The sequence below is a fragment of the Myripristis murdjan genome, chromosome 10 (assembly GCF_902150065.1).
Source record: "Myripristis murdjan chromosome 10, fMyrMur1.1, whole genome shotgun sequence".
Classification (NCBI taxonomy): Eukaryota; Metazoa; Chordata; class Actinopteri; order Holocentriformes; family Holocentridae; genus Myripristis; species Myripristis murdjan.
Genome location: NC_043989.1, coordinates 14,090,195 through 14,107,982, shown reverse-complemented (window position 1 = coordinate 14,107,982; position 17,788 = coordinate 14,090,195). Strand labels below are relative to the sequence as shown.

General features: G+C 41.4%; 1 protein-coding gene across 6 annotated transcripts in view; it reads left to right on the top strand.

Annotated features, from left to right (window-relative positions):
* atp11c (ATPase phospholipid transporting 11C (ATP11C blood group)) overlaps positions 1 to 17,788 on the top strand; it is a 58,444-nt gene that overhangs the window by 28,490 nt on the left and 12,166 nt on the right. For all 6 annotated transcript variants that reach the window (XM_030061749.1, XM_030061747.1, XM_030061748.1 and 3 more), the window contains exons 4-23: positions 4,837 to 4,917; positions 6,808 to 6,915; positions 7,955 to 8,083; positions 8,670 to 8,758; positions 9,501 to 9,551; positions 9,998 to 10,062; positions 10,172 to 10,253; positions 10,351 to 10,501; positions 11,223 to 11,420; positions 11,948 to 12,118; positions 13,043 to 13,251; positions 13,440 to 13,511; positions 13,634 to 13,707; positions 13,817 to 13,920; positions 14,117 to 14,298; positions 15,268 to 15,534; positions 15,663 to 15,840; positions 15,991 to 16,093; positions 16,199 to 16,344; positions 16,916 to 16,975. In XM_030061749.1, the coding sequence (XP_029917609.1) occupies positions 4,837 to 4,917; positions 6,808 to 6,915; positions 7,955 to 8,083; positions 8,670 to 8,758; positions 9,501 to 9,551; positions 9,998 to 10,062; positions 10,172 to 10,253; positions 10,351 to 10,501; positions 11,223 to 11,420; positions 11,948 to 12,118; positions 13,043 to 13,251; positions 13,440 to 13,511; positions 13,634 to 13,707; positions 13,817 to 13,920; positions 14,117 to 14,298; positions 15,268 to 15,534; positions 15,663 to 15,840; positions 15,991 to 16,093; positions 16,199 to 16,344; positions 16,916 to 16,975 (2,520 nt within the window). The remainder of the gene's footprint in view (positions 1 to 4,836; positions 4,918 to 6,807; positions 6,916 to 7,954; positions 8,084 to 8,669; positions 8,759 to 9,500; positions 9,552 to 9,997; positions 10,063 to 10,171; positions 10,254 to 10,350; positions 10,502 to 11,222; positions 11,421 to 11,947; positions 12,119 to 13,042; positions 13,252 to 13,439; positions 13,512 to 13,633; positions 13,708 to 13,816; positions 13,921 to 14,116; positions 14,299 to 15,267; positions 15,535 to 15,662; positions 15,841 to 15,990; positions 16,094 to 16,198; positions 16,345 to 16,915; positions 16,976 to 17,788) is intronic.

The window sequence follows — 17,788 nt, the reverse complement described above, 5'->3', positions numbered from 1 at the left end:
TCACTGACAGACACGGCAATTATATAACCTCCGCCACTTCCCTGGCAGAGGTAATCAAGCGATTTAATCAATTTTGAAATAGTTGTGCATGAGGTTAAAACATAAATAAATTATTGCTTTATTGTTATAAAGGTAAATGAGACGCTCTTTTTCAGTCTTTCCCCTGTAATTTTATGCAGTTGTAGTGCATTGGTTGATAATTCTTATTTTGTCCCATATCTGTTACTGTTTGGGTCTACATTATGTTTCAGGTTTCTAGTGCAAATATCTATCTGTCTGTCTGTCTGTCTTGCTATCTATACACATACATTTTAAATAAAATCATCACTTCTATAATATTTGAACTACACATTTTAACTAATTAATCGTAAGACTAACTTACGATGTTTATTTTCATTTCACATTTTATTTTCAGCAGTGGTCATTTCCTTGCTGTGGTGGAACATGATTGCTGACTAGATACAGAGGAAACTCTGTATTCTGATAGGGATTTAATGTCATATCTCACAGCTGTACTCTGTAACCTTTTTTCCCCCAGTGTGTGTGGTTTTACTCTAATGCACACAATTCATGGATATGTGTGCGAATATGAGTGTGAGCTGTGCAGTGTGCGTATGTGAGAGTAAAGTATCGTGTCTGTTGGCATCACTCATTGGGTGATGCAAATGTGCACACATGCACAGACATTGTGGGTACAGAACGTTCACAAGCGCAGTATGTCTGAGTTGTTACATTGCGTGTATTTGGTTGTGTGTGTGAAGTATGAGTCAGTGGGTGTCCTGGGTTTGCTGATGGTGTTTACCCAAGCTGCCATGTGCTTGGCATTTCTCCACTAATCCACCCTCTCTGGAGGGGCTCCTTATCCTAACCACTCAGTTTTCCCCATACAGCCCGCTATTATATCAGGCAGTGAGAGAGAGAGAAATAGAGAGAGTGAGAAAGAGAGAGAGAGACAGGGAGAAAGAGAGAGAGAAAGAAAGAGAAAGAGAGAGAAACATACAGGTACTCAGACTCTCTGCACACACACACTGCACTTGCATCACACAGACAGAAATAAACCTTTTCACTTTCCCTCAGAGGCTTCATGCAGATGCTTCCACGGTAACCAAACATCATGTGTCCCCCAGCTCTCTCCTCCCCTCGCTTTTGTCTCCCCCTTTGTCACTGTCTGTCTCTTTCCCTTTTTTCTCTGTCTTTCTTCCCTCCTTTCTTTCTCTCCCACTCCCCCCAATCTCTCTGCAGCGCTGCAACGCTGACGTCAGCAGCCAGGAAGCCCTCTGTACTTCTGAGTGCCACAAATAGACACAGGCTGATAAAAAAGCACCACTCTCCTATAAATAGCCCTGCATGTCTTTGCTGGATTCTGATCGAATGGGAGTGGGGCAGGGGTGAGAGAGAGGCAGTGAGATGGTGATGAGAGAGCAAGGGAAAAAAAGCCGAGAGAGGGGAGGAAGAAGAGAAGGAGGATGAGTGGGCCCCCAGCGCTGCCCTGGGACCTTAGAGACCTGCTGTCTGTCGCTCACTCTGACATACTTCCCAGCTCAGATGTAGGGCTCTGCACTGCTCAGCTTTGCACGTGTAGCAGCCTGATATCACACCAGCACATCTACAGCACACAGTTCACTCCTGTGCTATGATTTTTAGGCTGTGGAGTTGGTGCAGAGCAGAGAGGAGATTGTTATGGCTACCTGGAGGTTTGGAGTGGGGCATTTTCTTATTAATCGATGGAAAAAAAACAAAAAACAAGTAGTGTAGAGGGAAAATAACAGCGACAGAAGTGTAAAAGCTGAAGGTTTTGTTTATGTTTTAGTTTTCTTAATTTCTTTGGAGTATGGTGCTGCAGTATTTCCAATAATAGTACCCATGAGGTATCTAGGGATTCATAAAGGGCGTACCAGTGTATACTAAATAGGACGAATGCCCTCAGTAAAATTTTGTCTGTCAAACCTGTTTATCAAGTCTGATTTCTTTGTAAAAAATTAAAATGATTTTGTGATGTGTGGCTTTTTTTTTTTTTTTAGAACTATTGCAGATAGATATGAGGACCGAACAACATGGTAAAAAATCATATTGCAGTTGCACACACATTTGACATCAATCCAAAAATTGTAGCTCCTGTGATTTTGATATTGCACATTACTGTATTGCGATTTTGAGTTAAACATTTCTGTATTGTGATTTTGATAATATTTTGACTAATTCAGCCATAGATTGAAAAATAAGGTATTTCTGAAATGTAAGATGCCAAACCATCAGTGGTGTCTGTATAGCTGCCTAATGAAGAGATGGCATCAAAATTGTCATTAAATGGATGTAAGTCGGTCAACCAACATGTAGACATTATAGAGTAGCCTGTCTCCACTGTGGTCACCCTATGTGAGGTTTGGCCATGTGGCTGCTGCATCAGAGGAACAAGCTGCCCTCAGTATTTCCTGGTATTGCTCTTTTAATTTCTATAATTAGCCAGAGTGAAGGACTGTTATCTCAATATAGGATGTCGGCTGTCAACATATTAGAAAAATTAAGTGTTCCATCACAGTCCTCTGACCTTCATCACATCTGTGCCTGGGAGGATGTGCTCTTTTGAGTCCAGATGGGCCCAACTGAGGGCAAAGACAAGCCTTTCTTGGAAGACATTCAATAATCCACCAGCTACATGGCCCAGGGGATTCTTCCCAGTGTAATGAGTCTTTAACATAGAGCCCCATAACGTCCCAGTATACACACTTCTATTGAAACGTTCTATAAACTCACCCCTGGCTCTGTACACCTGGGGCTGCTGCAGCAGAGCTATTACTTTCTCAGCATCCTGACGGGAATAGCCTACTACTACAGATATAATGCAGAGTCTACGCTTCCTCCTGATTCTGCATTCCTCCAAATGATTCGATGTGCACTAGTCCATCTCTGCCTTCTAATTGATTTATCCCCCAGTTACTTGTAATCACAGTAAAGCTCGGGTAGGCTAGTAGCGCACAGCCCTTTGAAATTGTGTATGTATGTGTGTGTTTTTGCCCAGGGATAGACATATGCGGAGACATGCACACGGGCCAGTGTATGTGCAATGTGTGTGTGTCTGGGTGTGTGCTGGTTTGTGCATGTTGATTACTGAGCGAGCAGTTGGTTTGTCTCATTCTCAGTCAGAGCACAGGTGAGGAAAACACCAGAGACTAAAACACGTCTTATGCTCTTGCTTGAACTGATGTCTATCTGACAGCTTGTATCGCTCCTGGTCAGAATACCAACAAGCCGGATGTGTAAGTGTTTGTGTGTCAGTGTACGCGGTGTAATACACGTCGCCTCAGTAGGAGAACAGCCTGCCTGCTGCAGGATCGGGAATGCCTGGGTAAATCCATCTTGTGATGGCTTTAAGGGACACATACACACACACACACAAACATACTAGGCTGTTTGTACATCTTAGGGCTTTAGCTGGGAGCTCTGGTCAGGTGGTGCTTCTGAGCCAGTTGTTTGGGATTACCTGGTCACTGGTCCACTGGTCCCAATCTCTCTCATTAGACACACACACACACACACACACACACACACACACACACACACACGTGATTACTTCAGCCGCAATTCCAGCAGGCGAGCCTAGACCAGCCCTGCTTGGTGTTGGCCCTCTCAGCAGGAGGAGAGGAGCTGCTCCTGTGCTTTGGCACAAACGCAGCAGCCCTGGCGTGCCTGCAGATTTAGCACTCTGTCCTGCCCCACTTGATTAGAAGTTCTGTGGTCCAGAAATTGTGCTCTTGCCTCCCTCCCTTCCAGACACAAAATGTCTCCCCTGCTTTCTTTTACCGATGAACAGATCTAGGAAACGGTAGAAGGGCCTCACACACACACACACACACACAAACACACACACAGGCTACACCCTGCAGTTAAGAAACAAATACCCGCCCTCTGAACCCTGTGACCATGCATGGCTGTACTGAAGTAGGACTTTATAGTGATTTGCTCCGTGCACTGTTTTTCCAGTTTTAAGGGATGGTATACACAATAAAAAATATGAATTTTCTTAATTAGCATTTCTCAAGTACTATGTTCATTATCCACTAAGATTTGATGATTCCTGAAAATCAATAACTAATATAGTTGAGTTCTAGATGGCTGTATCCTCTTCAGTAATTCATACCAGCAGGGCTACGTGGGCGTTCCCCTTGTAGGGTAACATATTGTCATGATTCTGGTAGGACCAACTGTCCAACAAAGCGGACTTGCTGGAGCTGAAATAGCTCTTGGTCTATGTAATGCTGCAACAATATGTAAGCAAATGTTTTCATAGCAGCTGACATCGCTGTAGCTCTTGTTAAAAACCTATGGAGGCTTGTAGTAATAGAACTGATGCCACTGCTTTCTAAAGAGGACACAGATCTGTCCACCATATAAAAGCAGTGCGCTAGCCATTTCGTCCTACTGATGTTATTTGGTATAGTAATCCTGGATTCACATGGATTCACATGTAGGAACGACACAAAATTGATGTTCTGTGTTGATGAGCTACTGTTAATTACTTGTTTGATTAGCCTTGTGGAGGGTAGGAGGTGCAATCAAACAAACAGGAGAATACAAGATAGGAAGAATAAAAAGTTGGCTTAGATCGACTCCACTCTTTAGTGCAAAAGAAGCTTTTAATCCCCAGCAAAACTGCTTCCTTGACTCCAGAGAAGTCAGCTGATGGGCCTCTCTGCACAGAAAGAACTTAGGATTTTCATAGTTTGATGATTATGTATTTTATTTTTTATTCCTTTAAAGAGGTTGTTGTTGTGTTGTTTGCTGTAGTTCACAGTGTACTTCTCAAAACTCAATTTGTGTTGTCTCTTGTCCCCACAGGTGATAGTGGACACCCCCACCAGCCCAGTCACCAGTGGCCTACCTTTATTTTTTGTGATCACAGTAACAGCTATCAAGCAGGTAAAACTCTGCCCACTGCAGCTGATGAATGTTGACAAAAGTAATTTTTGTTGTGATTGTGCTATTGCCATGACCACGTTTCTGCATATTGTCTTTCATAGCATTTCATCATTCTTCCCTCTCCATAACATAATAAGTCCCTCCGCCTTCATAACTCCCTCGCTGTGGGTTTTGTATAAAGTACGTGACTAATGCTCTCTTGGGTTTTGTATTAAAGTGCTCTGCTGGTGAATTCTGATTGGGGAGGAAAGGGAATGTGCTCTCTGGGAATGTGAAGAGAGAGAGAGAAACAGAGAGAGAGACACAGAGAGACTATTATATAGAGACAAATTATCAAGGGGGGGTGTCTTTCTCTCACTCTGCTGCAGCCGTGCCCCAGCTTTAGATGTATTGTTTTAGGATTGGCTTTTTGGTTAGCCTACTGCTGGGGCTTTGAAATGCACAATAATGGGTGGACTTCCTTCCAAAAATATATGGGACACACTGATAGTGCTGGAGTGCCTTTAACCAGGCTTTGAAGTGGGACACCAGGGCAGTCTGCCTGCCTCTATTAGTCAGGCTGAGGTGAACCGTATAGTTCCACTGTCCATCCGTGGAATGTTTCTCCTCTCTCTCTCCCTTTCATCTTACCATCCACCTGGCATCGTCTCTGCATCGCTCTCACCAACTTTTTCTCTTCTCTTCCATCACCTCTCCCTGTAACCGTGCTCTCTCTCTGGCACCAGCTCTGCTTTGGCATGCGCTTTGGGTTCCCTCTGCATCCCTGCACCAGCTCTCTCTGTCTTGATCACTATCTAAAACTACTTGTCAAGTCTACACTAAGCTTTGTACCCTGTACTGCTGTAGCCTCGGGAATTGTTTTTTTTTTTTTTGCTGTACTCAGGCTAACGTTTCTATGGTACAGTGTACCATGAAACCATCGCACCCACTGTGTGCGTTATGCTGTAATGCATGCTATGATAAATGTATAAGTGTATATGATTTGTGAAATCTGTTGTATATATCTTTCACTGTCCCCTTGCACTCAGTGTAAGGTCCTGTTAACCAGGTTTTGTCCAGGTCCTTAAAACAGCTTAAAATATTAATTCAGTTTTATTAACTATTAGGCCTTAAAATTCATAAAATAAGAAGTCTTACATTGAGTTTGAGACCTTAGTTTAAACATCAATATACTAGTATAAACATCTTTATATACTTACCTGCTACATTATGTTAAACCTGCTCACTTTATACTTATACTTTATACTTTATACTTAACATGTCATGTTTGCCTATCTACCTTATGTTAGAATGCAAAAGTAAACAGTTGGTGGGACCTGTTTATTTATTTATTTATTTTTTGTGCCACATTTCTGTTTGATCGTTTTGCTGCTGATTAGCTTATTTGACAATGTTGTGGCCGCACTCCCAAAAATCAATCAGTTGCCTGACCGAAAGTCTCGCACAAACAAACAATAAATCCATGTTTCTCTTGTAAATAAGGTGAATAGAGAGAAATCCAAGAAAATCCTAGTGCTTACGTGTCCCAAGCTCTGTGGGAAAAAGTACTTAGATTTATTATAGTACAATCTGGAAACCTGGCTGTTTAACTTAAATAACACCTACTAGAATCATCTAGTTTATCTTTCATGTTTCTAATGTGTAGTATTTACCTTTACCCCCCAAAAAGATAGCAACACTCCCTAAAAAAAAACAAAACAAAAAACTTCATGGCCGTCTCATGCAGGCCATAAAAACATTCAGTTAAATAGACATAACATATTGTGTTCCGGTATGTGTTTATGTTCATGCATTTGTTGTTGTCCTTTTTACCAATGTCACCAAGATAAAAAATGCTTGCATAGTTATCATTCTTCACAAATAACTTCTGATTCTGGTGTTCCCTCCTAGGGCTATGAGGACTGGCTGCGGCACAAAGCAGACAATGAGGTGAATAAGTACCTGGTGACTGTGCTAGAAAATGGACAGAAAATACGGACAGAGAGCGAGAAGATCAAGGTACCTTTCAGCAGCTGCATCTTAGCCAAGATCTCCTGAATAATTCTATTCGTGAGAGGGCCAGACAGAAGCTGCTGGCAGCTCAGCATGACTGTGTTTGGACTGTATGCATGCGGCAGAATGTGCTCTGTCTGTTGAACTGAGATGTTCCACCCAAGTGTGATGAGGCCAGGGTGTGAAGTTCAGGTGTGTGTTGTTGTTGTTTGTTTGGTGTGGATGATCTAGTATGGACTACTGTCTATTTATCTGTTTTTAAAATGGGTGGAGTTTGACACATCATGACAAGTGAGATAGTGTTGGTTAGAGATTTCATGATATTGTTTATCAATATCAGCGACCAGAATTTTGCTAGTTGATACCAGTTCCAGTGAAATTCTGTGAGTCTTGATACCTGATTCAATACCACATCAAAAACAGAAATTCAGCAATCCTTTCACAATCCTTTATTTATAAACTTTGTATGAAAACTGACAAATAAACAGAAATTCTATTTGTTTCCGGTATTTGAACATATGAGCTACAGTAGAGTAAGAACACTTGAGTTACACTTGTCCTGTAGCCTTCAAGTAGAAAACAACCAATCCCAACAAAATACTAATTTTATATGACAACTGTATGAAATGTCCTGCTGTAACATTGCGGGTGGGAATCAGATTGCTGATGTGCAGCATGTAAAGTAATGGGACTAACATAATCAGATAAACACAACACATGTAGACCCATTATTTGATTTCATGCCATACTCAGTCATCTGGTATCTTGTATGCATGTAACCTTAGTCAATACATATAATTGTAATACGCATTCTCATTTTGATGTACAGTTGTCTTAGCATAACTATTGGTATTGTTTTCAAAATTGTGGCACTCACTTGGTAACTAAGCGTTGATTCTTTATAATTCCTGGTGTTGGCTAAGCTGTTTGTTTCCTGGCTGTGATTTGGTCTTGAATTGGCAATGGTAGTTGAAAACAAACTAAGTCCTCACAAATAATTTTGGAAGATTTTTGTGATCCACGTTGATTTTGCTCCTTTGACCAGGTTGGAGATGTGGTTGAGGTGAAGGAAGACGAGACCTTTCCCTGTGATTTGATTCTGCTGCAATCTAGTCGGGATGACGACACCTGCTTTGTGACCACAGCCAGTCTGGATGGAGAGTCCAACCATAAAGTAAACCTCTTTGTTGTTCAAAGATATATTATGCAGTATGGTTCGGTAACAGTTTTGTTTTAATGTCTGTCAGTATTTTGGGCCTATTTTGGGCTTCACTGTTGAATGGTAAAATCAAAACTGTTGACTTCACTTACAAAGTGGAAATTTGATATTTATAAATATTAAGACCGTTAGGATTAGGGTAAGAGAGCAGTAAAATAGGAATACTATTTAATATTTTGTTCATTTCAACAGTGACTGCACCCTCTCTGTAGTTGCCTGCCACTGCTTAGGGAATATACAGAATATTATTTGTGTAGGGCCTATAATTAACATGGGGATTTGAATATATTTACCACCATTCTTTTCAAAAGCAGTTAATATGTATTTGCCAACCTTGTTTTCAAGGGGACATTTTTCTTACTCTAGTCCCTCAGCCATGTGTGTTTGTGCCTATGCATGAGTCATAATATCTTTCTTCCTGATTTCCTGTGCTTTCTATGGATGAGTGGGAAGTGAAGGCTAAAGTGACAACTTGACCTGAGCCATGCAGCACTCACACACTGACACTCTGTCTATATCTCTCCCTCTCCCACTTGTCTAGACACACTACACAGTGCCAGACACAGAGAAGGATCTGGAATCTCTCAACGCCACCATCGAGTGTGAGCAGCCGCAGCCTGACCTCTACAAGTAGGCACTCATCACGTGGCCCCAACAGATTTACACTACAAGCATGCATTGCCTCCGCTTTGTTGGGTTTAGGCTTAATTCAACTGCCAATTGAAAAGGTCCTAATTGACTCTAATAGTAACATGTTGATTCTAAAGTAGAGAGCTGTCCCTGAGCCAGGCTGTATTTATGTTAGCTTTGTGACCTTTAACTGCTGGTGGACCTGATATTTCCAGGAGATTTACCAGGAAATAAGGGGAAAGTTCAGTCACCCAGTTAGGGTCTGACCAAATCAGACGAGATTCCTTACTCATTTATGGAAATCTACGCTCAATCAAGAGAACACCTTTGGCTCCCCCTAGGGGCAAACAGTGGGGCATTGCCATTTAGTCAGAAATCAGAGTGGTGTTTGAGACGTGCTAAAGAAGTGTTAGTGCCAGATGCTGACTTTTCAGAGTCAATATAACTGACAGGATTATTGCCAGGATGCTGCTGGCTAACTACCAGTAATTAGCTGGCTCCCTAAACTGTGCTCCCTCTTGTGAGTTCCTGGTGATGGGCAGATGGTGTTGTGATAGATTCTACAAGCGCAATGATAAGTACTTATAGGTTTACAAAGTAAAGATGTTGCCCCCACCCCTCCATTGTTGGTTTTTATTATCTCAAATTCAGATCCAGAGTGTTGTTGTCAAAGTAGAAGGTAATATGCATAACAAGCTTGTACAAATTGCTTGGCTTGCTAAGTGAATTGTTTTTCTTCTAGGTTTGTTGGCCGTATGCACATATACAAGAAAGATCAGGAGCCTGCAGTGAGGTGAGACCATTTGTCTTTCTGATAGCCCCTACATATAGGCACCTCAGCCCGCATTAAATAAGAACAAAATCAAAGCATGGTTGCTTAAGCACTCACTTGTTTCCCTTTGCATTACCATCAGATCATTATTGCATTGATCCCTCATTGCAAACAAGCATTAAAATAAAACCAGGCTGGCACAGCTTCAGCCAGTGCTTCCCAAGCACCCTCTCACAGGCATTTTTCATTGACTGCTTTGTAATGGCATATAACAAACAAGTCACTGTGTCCTTCTCAAGAACATTGGGACCAGTGTAGTCCCAGACTGCAGTCATATATTGCCAGTGGCTATTTTAGACTTGATGCCAGCTTGGCTGCCAGGTTGCCAGTTGGAGCATTTAGAGGTAAGCCCAGAGACTGCAGAACACTGTGACTAACGTGTTCACTCCATTAATGTGATTGTTCAGGTCTTTAGGTCCAGAGAACCTGCTCCTGAAAGGGGCTACTTTGAAGAACACCCAGAAAATCTGTGGTGAGTTAAAGATTATAACTTGTCCTTATCAAACTGAGTGATCAGTTTTTGTCTTGATGATCGATTGGTATCTAAATCCTCATCCCCATTCTTGTGCTCTTCTTTCCAGGTGTTGCAGTTTACACCGGCATGGAGACAAAAATGGCTCTCAACTACCAGGGCAAGTCTCAGAAGCGGTCTGCTGTGGAAAAGTAAGTAAGGGAAGTTTTATGTGTATTTTTAAGAGGAAAAAAAGAAATGTTATAACCTGTGGTAATGACTAATTTCAATCTGTTTTTTTTCTCTCAGATCCATCAATGCCTTCCTTCTGGTTTACCTATGCATCTTGGTGAGCAAAGCCCTGGTGTGCACTACGCTCAAGTATGTGTGGCAGAGTGAGCCTGGACAGGATGAGCCTTGGTATAACCAGAAGACCCAAAGAGAGAAGGACACCAATCTGGTGAGGGCAATACATTTAAAACAATGACTTGGTGACTGACAGTAATACACAGCATGTTGTAAGTGTGTAACTAGTTTTTGGCTTGCTGGGAAGCTGAGGCTTACACATCAGTCGGTCAGTCAGCATTTAGGTCCAGAGGGGCATATCTCCAAATTTATTTGGTGGGTCGGCATAAAATTTGTTGACAGCAGAATCATGTTGGCTTGGGAATGAAAGCTGGGCTGCGTTCAGCCCTGAAAAACATAGCAATGTTTAAATGGAAACAGTGGTATGTTGAACACTCAGTTGTGTTACACCAGTGTAGTTTGATCCATTTTATGTGCTTCCTTTTTAATACAGCAGGTTAGGATACAGCGACAAGTCCATGTCGCTGCTAGTTGGGTGAAACCTCAGACACACACACCAAATGAGAGAAAAAGTACCTCAAAGCCTGTTGCACACTGTTTGACCCCGGTTTTAGGAGGTGTAGGTTTGAGTTAAAATGTCATTCAACCCAGAACCTGTAGAACCCATAGCAAAATGGTGCCTACCGTTGGCAGATTGAACGTGCCCTGCCCCCCTGGCAGTTTGGTGACCCCATGACCTTCCTTCTGGCGTCACCAACAGCCCTGGTGGGACATGAGTGTTTAAAATAACAAGCTTGTTTTATTTGGGATTATGGTAATAAAGATTTTAACATTAACATGTAAATTTATTCCCGTGTTTCCCCTTTTTTCATCAGTACCTGAAGATGTTCACTGACTTCCTGTCCTTCATGGTGCTCTTCAACTTCATCATCCCAGTGTCCATGTATGTGACGGTGGAGATGCAGAAGTTCCTGGGCTCCTTCTTCATCACCTGGGATAAGGACTTTTTTGACCCTGAGATCCAGGAGGGGGCTTTGGTCAACACTTCGGATCTCAACGAGGAGCTGGGACAGGTAAGGGAGGCTGAACAGGATCAAATTAAATAATGTTGGAATGGCTTAATGGCATACTGTATATTAGAAATATTTTCTCATTCTGAAAGTAATTCCCTAACTATTTTATAGAAATAGTAGCATGATATACAAGGTCAGTGGGAGCACAAAAGAGTTCACTTTTATTCATTCATTTATTTTTAGTTTTTTGGGTTTATGTTGCTAACCCATCAAATGACCTCAGTTTAAATGAAGAAAATAGCCATGACTGAAGTATGAGCTGTACTGTAGGCCTGATTGTCTGTGCTGTCTGACTTCACCTGTTTTACTGCTCTTCTAACTCAAACATTGCAGTCATACATCAGTCACACTTGGTTTGCCTGATAATTACTTAAATAAAGTTGATGCTTCATTAAACTGATTTATGTAGTGTAATTCTGTCAGGGAGTAATTGCTCAATCTTATTGTTGGAGTCTGTTAATTGGGTAAATGTATTTTTATGGCTTTGGAAGATTGTGTGGTGTATTTTTTTATTGCAACGCCTGCAGGTGGAGTATGTCTTCACCGACAAGACAGGTACTCTCACTCAGAACAACATGGAGTTCATCGAGTGCTGCATCGACGGCTTCCAGTACAAGTACCGGGATGCAGGCTCAGAGCTGGATGGATTCTGTGTCACAGATGGGCCTGTGAGCAAGCTGCAGCAGAAAGCTGGCAGGGTGGGTAGTGTGGTGTCCCTCCGTCTGTTGCTGAACGCGCACACACGCACATGCACACCAACATATGGCCATTACATCGCTCGTTGCTCAGAAAGACCCTTCAGAGGTCACCCACGTGCACTCTGCTCAGTGCTTGACATGTCAACATATGCACTGGACATGGACGGGAGCAATTCGGGTTTGTGCTTGTTGACATGAACACCTAGCCACCTGATAACACTTTACAAGCTTTTGCACTTCAACACCTATGCTGATAAGGGGCTAATTTAGACAAATGGTTGCAAATCAATATTTTTTTTGTATTTTCAGCTACTGTTTATGGCCATGTGTCTGGCTGAAAGCCCTCAGTTCAGTTATCCAATTTCAAGTGCCATATTATTTTTAAACCTTCTGTTTTTGTTTTTGAGCCATCCTTAAAGTTTTCTTGTTTGCTGTCTCTCACAATAAGCTATTTCTAAAATTTAGTTCAGTAATGTTACTAATAGCATTGTTACAGTTCAGTCATTATAGTGATGCATTGATTATAATTCCTGCTGATTCAACTGCACCGGTGTGCTTAAAAAATTAATAGAATGTATTGCTCCGGCTTCAGCCTGAATTGTTATGAAATGCTTTGAACCAAACCATCAAGAGCTAACATTCTAGTAATCTAACAGAATACCATGAGATACATCAGTTTTATTTGTGTAATTTTATTGTAGTTTCACAACATCACATCACATTATTTCATGTCACTTTGATAAATACTGATTAAAGCACTGAATGGAATCGTTGACAGGAACCGTGGGTTACAGACTGAAATTGAATTAAATTGTTACAAACAACAAAATTCCAACCAGTCAATTATGAATAAAATTTAATCTCAGTAAGCCTCTAGTTAGTAAATATTTCCTAAGTCTTATTCACATTGTGTTATATGATCAGGAGAAGGAGGAGCTGTTTCTGCGGGCCCTGTGTCTGTGCCACACGGTGCAGGTGAAAGAGTCCCCAGGCCCGGGACAGGGTCAAGCGGATGGGCTGATGGACCAGGTGGATGGCTTGGGGTTGGGTGGAGAGGTGCTTCGACCAGAGGAGCAGAGAGGTTTTATAGCGTCTTCACCTGATGAGGTGGCTCTGGTCAAGGGTGCCATGAGGTGCGGATATGTGACCTGATGATTCAATTATTATATCATTTCTTACCAGGTTGACAAATCAGTTAAATATAAATACATGCCTGGTATAGGTTGAGTTTGTTAGAAAGCTTGAATATGATTTATTAAACATTTATTGATATATGAATACATAAATGGGCTCATTTTTGACACTTTGTCTCCACCTGCAGGTATGGCTTCACGTTCCTGGGCCTGGAGAGCAAGAACATGAAAATTCTGAACAGGAACAATGATGTTGAAATGTAAGTCAATTCTAGCAACACAGACAGTACATTTTCTTTTATTTATTTATTTTGACGTTTGTCTTTTTTCAGTCTGTAAATTTTTATCATATACATTTTTCATTCTTGATATCCTCCCAAAGGTATGAGCTGCTTCATGTGTTGAACTTTGACCCAGTGCGAAGACGAATGAGTGTAATTGTCAGATCCAAATCAGGTGAGCATGTGATTACTGGCAGGTTTATTGCATTGACGTTGTTGTCTGCCTGTTGTCTTCAGCCCTGACCACACTGTCTGTGTGTATGTGCTTGCATACATTTCCACAGGTGATACACTGCTCTTCTGTAAAGGGGCAGATTCTTCCATCTTCCCCCGTGTCAGACCGGAGGAAGTGGACAGGATACGCATGCACGTTGAACGTAACGCTACGGTGCGTCAAACAAGTCACCTGCTTCTCTAACTCCAGTGGTTTCTATTGCCGCTTTCCTGGTTACATGTACATTATACTATATCTGCATATGTCACTTCTACATGATAGATGTAGTTATGAGAAGGCTTTAACTTTAAAACAAATGCATCAAGTGTTTCCTATTGTAACATCGAGTAATGTGTGTTGCCTTGCGCAGGAAGGCTACCGGACACTGTGTGTGGCCTACAAGCAGCTTAGTGCAGAAGAGTATGCACAAGCAGACGCAGGGCTGAGGGAAGCCAGGCTCGCCCTGCAGGACAGAGAGGAGAAGCTCATGGCTGTTTACAACCAGGTGGAGACAGGCATGAGCCTAATAGGAGCTACGGCTGTGGAAGATAGGTGAGCGCTCACTCACTCACCTTCTCTTTGTTGTTAAATTAATTGTGAACAGTTCATTTACTAGCATAGTCCAAGTAAGTGCTCACTTTTATGTTACACCAGTGGTATTGTTAGTACTAGTGTTTCTCAAAATTAAAGGTACAATATGAAATAATCTTAGTTAACGTGATGGCTGCTGAGATTTTGAGGTGTCCAAATAGCCAGGTCTGTCTGTCCTTTTTGTTTTGTGTTGCACCACATGGTCTGGTGTTAGCAGGCTAACACACATGCATGTCAAGCTAATGAATGTTCACACTCATTTGGTTAGTTTGTAATAATGTTATTCTAGTGAACTAATCACAGACTAATGGTCAGCTCTTACATTTGTCATTCAGGTAAGCAACGTATGCTGTGTGTAGCTTCCCCTAGCCTTTGTGTTGGTCAAATGGTGCAGTCACTTTCTCCTTTGCTCTCACCTTAAGTGTAAATATCCATGTATAAGTATAAATAAGCTCAAAACATCTTGTTGTTGGTAATAATGGAGCATTGCAATTTTCTGTAGCCTAAATTATATATTTACCTGAGTTCCTGATGTATTTTCTTTGTTTCATGTGAGTGCTGATTGACCTGATTCTTCTAGTAGCTACTTAAAAAATGTATGGTTAAACCTAATCTGTGATGTGTTTTTACCTTTAAATTAGATAAATGAAATACTATCCTTTTGCAAAGACGAGGTACCAACCTATCTCCCCTCCATCCTCTAACATTGTGTGTGTTGGAAAAATAATAGCCTTTTTTCCATTTTGTGTGGCAAAGCAGTATCCCTTTGTGCAACAAAGCAAATGTCCTGCAAAATGTAGGCACACAATATAAAATGCAGTATAGAAGCCAACAGTGGCTGCCAGTCTTCTTGGCGATAGCCTTGTTTCTATATGGTGGTTATGCTCTCGGTGGCATACAACCTTTAACTTGATTGTCCCTATCCCTCAGGCTTCAGGAGGAGGCAGCAGAGACCATGGAGGCTCTGCAGGGAGCAGGCATGAAGGTATGGGTGCTGACAGGGGACAAGATGGAGACGGCCAAGTCCACCTGCTATGCATGTAGGCTGTTTCAGAGAAACACAGAGCTATTAGAGCTAACAGTGCGCACCCTGGAGGATGGAGGGAGGAAACGGGAAGAGCGACTGCACGAGCTCCTGCTTGATTACCATAAGAAAGCTGTACAGGATGCACCACCAGTCAAGGCAGGTGTTACCAGGTCAGTATGCAGGCTGCTATCATTTCACACTCTTTATTTAAAATATTTTGCAATACTTTGTTCTTTTATGATCGTAGTATTTTAATCAAAACCTCAATAAAAACCTCAGTTCATTTTTTCTTTTTTAGGAGCTGGTCTACAGCCAACCAGGACTATGGTTTTATCATAGATGGAGCCACTCTGTCCATGGTGCTCAACTCCTCCCATGATTCCAACTCTAGTCGCTACAAGAGTCTGTTCCTGCAGATTTGTCAGAACTGCACTGCTGTGCTCTGCTGCCGAATGGCACCTCTACAAAAGGCACAGGTCAGTGGTATGACTTGAGCTGCCTAACATATTTCATTTTTAATGATTTATTCTAATGTATATGATGAAAGTCGGGAATTTTCATAGTGAGTGACTACAAAAACAAATTCAGATTGTTTTAGTACTCTCCCTATCTTGTTCCATCTTTAGATAGTGAAAATGGTGAAGAATTCTAAAGGTGGCCCCATCACCCTTTCCATCGGAGATGGAGCCAACGATGTCAGCATGATTTTGGAAGCTCATGTTGGCATTGGTAAGAAATTTCATGCCAGAGCTGACTCAAGAGTTTTTCCAAATGGAGGTAAAGGTAACTTTTCAATCAAGGCATTGTGTAATAATCTGTCCTTGGGTGTTCCAGGTATTAAGGGTAAAGAGGGCCGGCAGGCGGTGAGGAACAGTGATTACGCCATCCCCAAACTCAAGCACCTCAAGAAGCTCTTGCTGGCACATGGGCATCTCTACTATGTTCGCATTGCTCACTTGGTGCAATATTTCTTTTACAAGGTACTGTAGAACTGTAAATTATAGAGGCTGTCTGTTTAGGAGAAGACAGTTTTCTATCTTTTTCCATACTGACTGCATGTAATTTATCAGACCAAGGTCTTGTTTTGGGTTTCAGCAAAGTCTGTTTTTGTCCTAAACAAACTTATTATGTGGGTTAGTGTTTTAACAGATATAACAGTTGGTCGTCTTATAAAATAAACAGCTTTTACAATTACAATTACAGTTCTCTTTTGGCAGATGCTTTTATCTAAAGCAGTGTCCATATGAGATTTTTATACACCAACAAGCAAAGATCAATTAAGGAGAGAACAAGGACATCCAGTACCACAGACCTCCAGTTCTGGTCCAGAGGACATAGGTGCTACAGGGCAGTGCAAAGAGGGAATATATAGAGTGCAAAAAGTGCATTGAGGAAGCAGGAAAGCATAGAGGCAATTTTTTTTCTGGTTTAACTGATGTATGGCATTTTTCTAAGTATAATATCAAATTCAAACATGTCTCCACCAAAGAAGAAAACCTAACAATGCATTGTGCCAGTCTGAGCCTTTTCTCTTTATCTGTTTACTTGCAGAACCTTTGCTTCATCTTACCCCAGTTCTTGTACCAGTTTTTCTGTGGCTATTCACAGCAAGTGAGTATGTCCTGGGCCCCTTCCCCTGAGGTTCAGAGATGCTCTGAACATAAAAGGAAGCAGTGTCCCCTTGAATCCACACCTCCACCTCCTCCCGAATGCCAAACTCTTTCCTTCAGATTGACCCTCCCTCTCTGCTCCTGGAATGTCTGAAGTCTTATTGATATATATATATATATATTTGTATATATTTTTTTTGTTTCTATTGAATTAGACTACTGAGCACTGTCAACGCTATAGACACACGAAGATAAACACACACACACACAGTTACACACCTTTTGTTGTGTCCCACCACCATGGCACATGGTATGTGGGACATTTTGTTGTCATGGTGGTGTCTATGCGTGTGTATGTGTGTATGTGGGCAGATTTTGGAGAATACGATAACTGAAGAACAGTAACATTGTAGAAACTTCAAACCTGTGTAACAAGTTTCCCGTGTAGAGTAGATGATCTGATTAGATTTTGGAGCACGTACCTTCATAAATTTGAATATTAATAAGGGAAAGTGTCACTTCAATTATAACACCATAATGTTTTAAGATACAAAATTCACATTCATATCACACATCTGTTATTTGAAGACAAATATGTTGACACAGAAATATTTAGTAATTAATGCAGTAATTAGCTTAATTAATGATCTCATTAGCATAACTGGTTATGCTTAATATATTGTGGTGATTAACATGGGACATTAGGCAGCTCAAGTGCCTCTTGTTTCACTATGACAGTAATAAGTTTCATCTTTCATTCGTTTGGCATGGTAAAATCTCTCATACCTGTTACCAGTTGAATACATTTCAGTTA